Source organism: Numida meleagris, chromosome 2, assembly GCF_002078875.1.
Source record: "Numida meleagris isolate 19003 breed g44 Domestic line chromosome 2, NumMel1.0, whole genome shotgun sequence".
Taxonomy (NCBI): domain Eukaryota; kingdom Metazoa; phylum Chordata; class Aves; order Galliformes; family Numididae; genus Numida; species Numida meleagris.
The window spans coordinates 37,907,711-37,914,669 of record NC_034410.1 but is presented as its reverse complement, the minus strand read 5'-3'; the positions used below and the strand labels follow the sequence as shown (position 1 = coordinate 37,914,669).

Genomic DNA, 6,959 nt, shown 5'->3' with positions numbered 1-6,959 from the left:
AGAATGCCAAAAAAGAGCATCACCTGACCCACTATGTCAGTTTATCAGAGATTGGATGAGATGAGATGAGATATAAGTGTCTACTAAAAGCATGAATGCCCACTTTTTCCTTTCACTACATAAAACTCATGTCCATGTGCACAGCCAGATGGCATTCCATCTTGAATGCTGGAAAGAACATCATAGGAAACAAATTTAGATAAACACAAGGAGAAAACATGAAGAAAATAACTGACTTTCAGTCAATAAGCAAGTCAAAGTTCACAAGAGGACAATCATTTGGCCTCAGAAATGATGGAGACCAGTAAAGACACAGTAATTATGCATGTATCATTACATTGAAATACAGAATTTATCATTTTTATCCTCTTCTCACAAAACAATGCTACTCAGATTAGTTGCTACAAGTCTCCTTTTCAAGCAAAAATACAAACTTCTTTGCCACATGAAGAGTAGGTCTTTTATTTATTTGTATTAAAATGAGTAAAAGAAATTCCCTCCTTTTAAAAGAATTACTGATGTAAATGTTGGAGTGAATAAAGTTCTTATGTATCAAGTCTCAATGCTGAGAAAAGATCATAGTATACACCAAAGATGGCAGTATAGAAAATCAGAGTGCTATTTTTCACAACGTGCACTGCACAGGTTAAACACTTGCAAAGCACAAGGTCGCATTAGTACCACCAAAGCCAAATGAATTTGTAAGTGCAATACGCCGTTTTTCAGTTTTCCACTCCTGAGCTGTTAATGGAACATAATTGAGATCAAACTCTGGTTCTGTTTTTTGTAAGTTTAAAGTAGGTGGCAAAATTGCATGGTAACAGGACAGCGCAGTAAAAGCTGCTTCAATAGCTCCTGCAGCTCCCAAAAGATGTCCTGTTGCTCCTTTTGTAGAGGAAACTGCAATATTACGTGAGTGATCTTTAAAGAGTTTCTTGATTGCTTGATTCTCAGCAGCATCTCCTAAAGGAGTAGAAGTTGCATGTGCATTGACATAAGTTACATCTTCAGGCTTGATTCCAGAATCATTTATCGCTGCAGACATACACCTAAGGAAGAAAAAAACCACACCAGAATGCTGAATTTCCCATAACATTTTTGTCATGTGCTCAAACCAAAAGCAAAAGCACAGAGTGTTTGAAACTGCTTAGCAAATGTAGAAATCTGCATGACATGCTTTACTATAGATGTGAGAAGAGATAGGTTCATCTAACTAAACGAACATCTACATTCAGCCATTCGAAAAAGACAGCAGTGGTGAGGCCCACTACAGAATCAGATTCAAAAGCAAAATTTTAAAACATTTGAGAGAAATAACTACCTGAAATTATTACAAAAATATAGATTCCTTTCATTGAAGTTTCTGTAGTGTAGCTGATATTAATATAACGTTCAGTACAGTCCTCGAGGAAATCTTCTTGGCTTAGTAAAGGAAAAGAAGATTCCCCAGTCTCTACCTTTTATTTATCCTTATATATTTACAGTATTAGGAAATCAGAATAAAAAAAATGCTCTATCCAAAGAAACTACTTGTAGATGAAAGAGATATTCTGAAGTTGTACTCCTTGAGAGTTGCTTGTGCATGCTACCTAGAGGTGAGAAGATATCATCCACTTTCCTTCCCTAGAGTAACAAGGTGATATCCAAATTCCTGTATATTGAAGTTATATTTACTGAATGTCACACTCATCCACACTGATACCACATGTCCTATTCTGGCTCCTGCTAACCTGTGCACTACAATTGCTTGTATAACCTATGCTATTTTATGAAACCTATAGAAAGATACAGCTCCATACTGTGTGTTTTTTTCCACAGCTTTCTCACAAAGGTGATGAGTCACACAACCATGTTTTTTTATGAAAACTAAGAAAGTAAAATGGAGGATCAAGAAAAAAGATAGTACAAGCTGCTGGAGAAACTGAAATGTCTCCATTACAGCCTTCTACTCCCAGAAGCATCCAGCTTAGCTTAGGTTGTAGTCCAGTGATTCTCACTGTCACTAGATAGTAAGCCAGCATTCAGACAAAAATAATTACTAATCATCACTGAGGGAAATAGAGACATTAATTTAAAGCTGCGAGGCACATAATTACTTAAAGAGATAACAGATTATTGTGCAGAACACACTCTATAGTTCTTCAGTTCAGAGTCTGGCCTTGCTTCTCCTGTCCTGTTAGGTTCATTCCAAGATATGTTTTAATCTCCAACTGAAGCAGTTATTAGAAGAGGACAAAATATATATTCCCCTGAAATTTTTTGACGTGGCAAATAGAATTCCTACAGAAAAGTAAAATAAGCATACACATTTCAGATTTGATTCACACACCACTGCAAAAACCAAATATTAGTATGAAGATTGTATTAAAATGTATTATCTCATCTCAAGGGTAGAAATGCACAATATTCTGGAGATAGTAAGATTAACTTTCAGCTACTTCCCACTGTGAATTCAATTTATATGCTATTGCAATCATAAAATATGCAAAAAGTCTGTTACAAAATATTGCTGTATCATCTCAAGGGTAAACGCAAGTCTGAAAATCTCAGGTAAGAAACTTGCGATTACTCAATTCCCACCTAGCTCTGTAGAACAATAAGCTATGAATCAAATAGCACTGAGGGAAATCTGGTATATTACACCTCCTGAAAAATCTGTTAATCTAATAAAGATGCAAACACAGTTTTACAATACCATGCAGAAGTCTGATCTATTTGCACAGTGACATGTTGAATTTTGTTATTAAATATTCACATGCATTCAGAGTAACACAAAGTACTAGATATTCCCAAACCTGCAGTAACATTTGGCCTACATAAAGCTCACTAACAATACATATATATCTAATTCAACAGATAATCAGTACAATGCTAAAGATTAGATGAATACCATCTACTTGCAAACTATTTCTTATGAGATCAACAATAATGAAACTTTACCATCTTACCCAATTGTGCATTTCTGCTATGCAGTTTCACCAACACTGTTAACCAGAATTAAGTATTTAATCGTGATTGTAGCAGAGCCATACGGACTAAATACTTCCCCTACAAAGAGTCACAGTCTTTTCTAAACCCCAATAATCGCAATTAACACTAATGACGTTTATAGTATTTATTCTAGTAAAATAGATCCTCCAAGCATATTATAATAAATTAGATCCTCCAACTGCTTTTATCACTTGGCATTTCTTAAAGAATGTTATTCCCCTTCGAGAACATAACAAATGACATGACCTACTTTTGCAATGAGGTTTCTTTTCTCTATACCGAAGAGTAAAGGAGAACCTCAAAAGTTTCGGTAGTATCACTAGAATCTTGTGATAAACAAAAGGTTTCCACTGAGACTCATTTGTGTGAATACCTAAAGGCACCAAATGTAGAATGTTTTCACATAGAGATTTTCATCAACAAAAAGGTTGATTCTAGCAAGAACTGGCCTTCATCCAATTTCTTAAAAAAAAAAAAAAAAAGGAAATTGTGGAACACTTTACTAAGAGCTGGTAAAATTAAGTTTCTCAGCTTTTGGAAAATTAATTCAAGACTGAATAGCATTTCTATAGGAAAACTATAAAGCAGCAGAAATATATGTACCCTTTGTAATTGACACATGAGGCAGCTGTTGTAATCAACACACAGTTCTTACCTGAATGCACCATCTCCCTCCGGATTAGGTGCTGTTATGTGGCAAGCATCGCCCGACAGTCCATATCCTAAAACTTCTGCATAGATCCTAGCACCTCTCTGTACAGCGTGTCCATACTCTTCCAAGACCAGCACTGCAGCACCCTCTCCCATTACAAACCCTTCTCTCTGTGAATCAAATGGCCGACATGCCATTTTAGGGCTTGAGTTAAAACTAGTGCTTAGGGCTCGAGCTCTTGCAAATCCAGCCAAGGACAAAGGACTAATGCAAGCCTCAGTTCCTCCAGCCAACATGACATCAGCATCACCCAAGGCAATAAATCGAAAGGAGTCTCCAATAGCATGCGCGCCAGTGGTACAAGCAGTTGACACTGCATGATTTGGCCCTTTCAGTTGGTATTTAATGCTGATCTGACCAGCTGCCATATTGACTAAAATCTTTGGGACAAAGAATGGGCTGACCTTGTTATAACCCTTTGTTTTAAATAAAAAAGCTGTATCAGAAATTTCTTCCAGTGGAACCATTCCCATTCCAATTGCCACACCGGCTCTTAAATGGTCCTGTTCAGACTGTGGAGACCAGCCAGAGTCCTTCATTGCTAGATCTGCTGCACCGATGGCCATGACAGTAGCAGAACTCATGGACTTGATCTCCGACTTCGAAACAAAGCTCTCTTCTTTGAAATGGCCCTCCTCATCTCCCCGTGGCACACAGGCAGCCACTCTACATGGAACGCCTGCGTATTCTTCCCCATCTAGCGATGCAATCCCACTGTCTCCTTGGAGAAGGCGCTTCCACACAAGCTGAGTCCCCACACCAAGAGGAGACACCAAGCCAATACCTGTAACAACTACTTTCCTTCGACACGCAGGCAGTGACTTGCTGAAAGCTCTCCTGTGATTTCTTAAAAGCAGATTCAAATTCAGACTCCGGAGATGAAGATTTGCAATCTTTAACAGTTCCTGCAAGCACTGTGAGAACATGGTGGAAACCGATCAATCTGTGCACATTCCCGTAACTGCAGGAGGAAGAAAGACACAAACACAACAATAAAACAGACAATGTGAGAAACATCCTGTCCCGGTTTTATCAGTGTTCCATATCATGACATCCTGCAACAGGCTGTTTGGGTGCAGAGGCACAGCGCACTGCAGAGCTGTGTCTCCTGGTTTCTCTAGCAGCCTCGCATGAGTTTTGACTCTCCAAGAGGAAGATACACTGGGATGTACTGCATTTCCCAGGAGCCTCCACATGATTTTCCAATTTCAGGTGATGGGAAGAGCTCCCTTGTCTTTTGCAGTGGGTGAGCAGCGGAGGGCCTGCCGATAAAGACTCAGATTGACTCTCCTCCAGTTTTACTTTTGGTTCATTTTGATTGATTACTCCAAATTATTCTGTATTATCTCACATTCCTTTTAATAAATTAGTTTCTCTTATCTCAACTGGGTTTTATCCCTCTTCCTTCCCCCTCCTTCTCCCAAGGCAAGGGAGGGGTGTCACACGATTAACTCTTCAAACCACAACACCTTCCAAGTTTGAGCTTGCCAAGTTAATGAGCTGCTCTTTACATGAAAGCCTAGTGTCAACACTGCAGGAAGGGACGTAGTTTCTACGTATGTCATCAGGAATAGCATGTGTCACCTCTGTGGGCTGCAAGGCACTCACTGGTTTTGCTGCAAACTTGCCTCAGGGCTTTAACTACTAGCTGTCTGGAGATACTGACAATGAGCATATACAATTTCATCCTTCTGAGAGAGACCTGAAAATGTCCTAGCATTATCATGCTAAGGACACCATCATATTAACCATTATGTCAGCCAGAATAGACTAGAAAACTAGGTAACAGCACTGTTAGGCCACAGGGTAGGGGCTGGATCTCTTCCTGCCCCTAACACAACCAAGGCACCTTGGCCAAGTCTCCTAACCGCCCTATCTCCACCCATGCTTCATCAGCCTTGGGGTATTTAGAGTAGGGTGGGGACAGTACCTTGAATGGGTGTACCACAACAGCACCTTGAAAGGCTTGTAAATTGAAGAAAAAAACATTTTAGATTGCAATCATTTTTCAGTTGTGCAGACTGACATTTCTACAATGTGATGTTTAAACTTATAATCGAATAGAAACTTAACGATTATGCAGATAAATGACATACTAAACACTCCTCTGCCAGAAAGCAGCTTTCTAACAACATGTCATAGCACTTATGCCATACCCTGACATCTGGCTATGAACTATCTGACTGTTGCCAGAAGCCATGAAACACATGGCCTGCAGCTCTCCCAGCTCCCCTGGAGGTAACACCATGGGGATTCCCCATGATGCCAAGGGAAGGCAGAGGGCTGCTGCTGAGCAGCACTTCAGGCAGGACGCATCGGGTGCGAGGAGAGGGCTGAGGAGAATGCTGCAGCACTTTGCCCATCTCAGTCCCAGCCAGACCAGTTACGTGCATCCAACACATGGGAGCAGAGGGGTTTTGACTCTTTTCAAAAGTAATTACTGATACTTGTCTTCAGCCAAAGCACTCTTTAACCAGCAACAAATCAATGGTTGAAGGTGGAACCCATGCAGCCACATGGGCTCTGCCCCATAAAAGGGCAGTGTGGCATCGACAGTTCTTGGTAAAATATTCAGAGCTGAACTGGGAACACATGTTGGCATAAGGGTGATGCACTTCTAGCAAAAAAAATAAAGACCTGCTCTCTTCTCTGGCAGCAAAACGTGCATCGCAGCACTTCCGGCAAATAAAAAGCCCAGAATAGCTTACTATTACTTACTAATGGGCACAGGAGCCTTCTTTAAATCATAATCCAAGTTAGTCGGTTTAAATTATATTTACCCAGTTAGCCTGGGTTTTATGTAAAGAGTAGAGAGATAATTGAAGGAATCATTAAAGCAGCGAACGTCTAACAGTCACGGCTCCTGATAAAAGGCAGTTCGCTGGCTAGCTTCAAGCAATTAGAACGGCTGATTTGCAGAAAAGCCAAAGGGGATTCATTTCCCCCAGAGAACACAGCTGATTTTACACCCCTGACCGTTCCTAATATTCGAAATGGGATTCACAGCCGCGGAGCGCCCTCGGGCTGCAGCGACCCCGCACCCCTCCGAGCCCTCGCGGTACCTCGGCCGGCCGCGCTCCCCCCCGCTCAGCTATGGTTGGCTCCGCCTCCCTCCCCCGTTCCGCTGGCACGGGGCCGCACCACTCGGGACGGACGGGGGGTGCGCATGCGACGGCTTCCTAGTCGATCCCCGATGTCACGATCGGCGGAGAGTGCGAATCGGTGACTCGGCGACGGGCTGCCCTCCCCACCCACG

The 6,959-nt window shown here is 41.3% G+C and overlaps 1 protein-coding gene across 2 annotated transcripts; it reads right to left on the bottom strand.

Annotated features, from left to right (window-relative positions):
- OXSM (3-oxoacyl-ACP synthase, mitochondrial) lies at positions 220-6,914 on the bottom strand. 2 transcript variants are annotated; one of them, XM_021387303.1, is made up of 3 exons: positions 6,766-6,914; positions 3,647-4,664; positions 220-1,049 (listed from the first exon to the last, which is right to left on the bottom strand). In XM_021387303.1, the coding sequence occupies exons 2-3, from the start codon at positions 4,627-4,629 to the stop codon at positions 647-649; spliced, it is 1,386 nt and encodes a 461-aa protein (XP_021242978.1). In that variant the 5' UTR covers positions 4,630-4,664; positions 6,766-6,914; the 3' UTR covers positions 220-646. The 2 variants fall into 2 exon arrangements, with proteins under 2 accessions (XP_021242978.1, XP_021242979.1); XM_021387304.1 differs by lacking the exon at positions 6,766-6,914 and adding an exon at positions 6,422-6,749.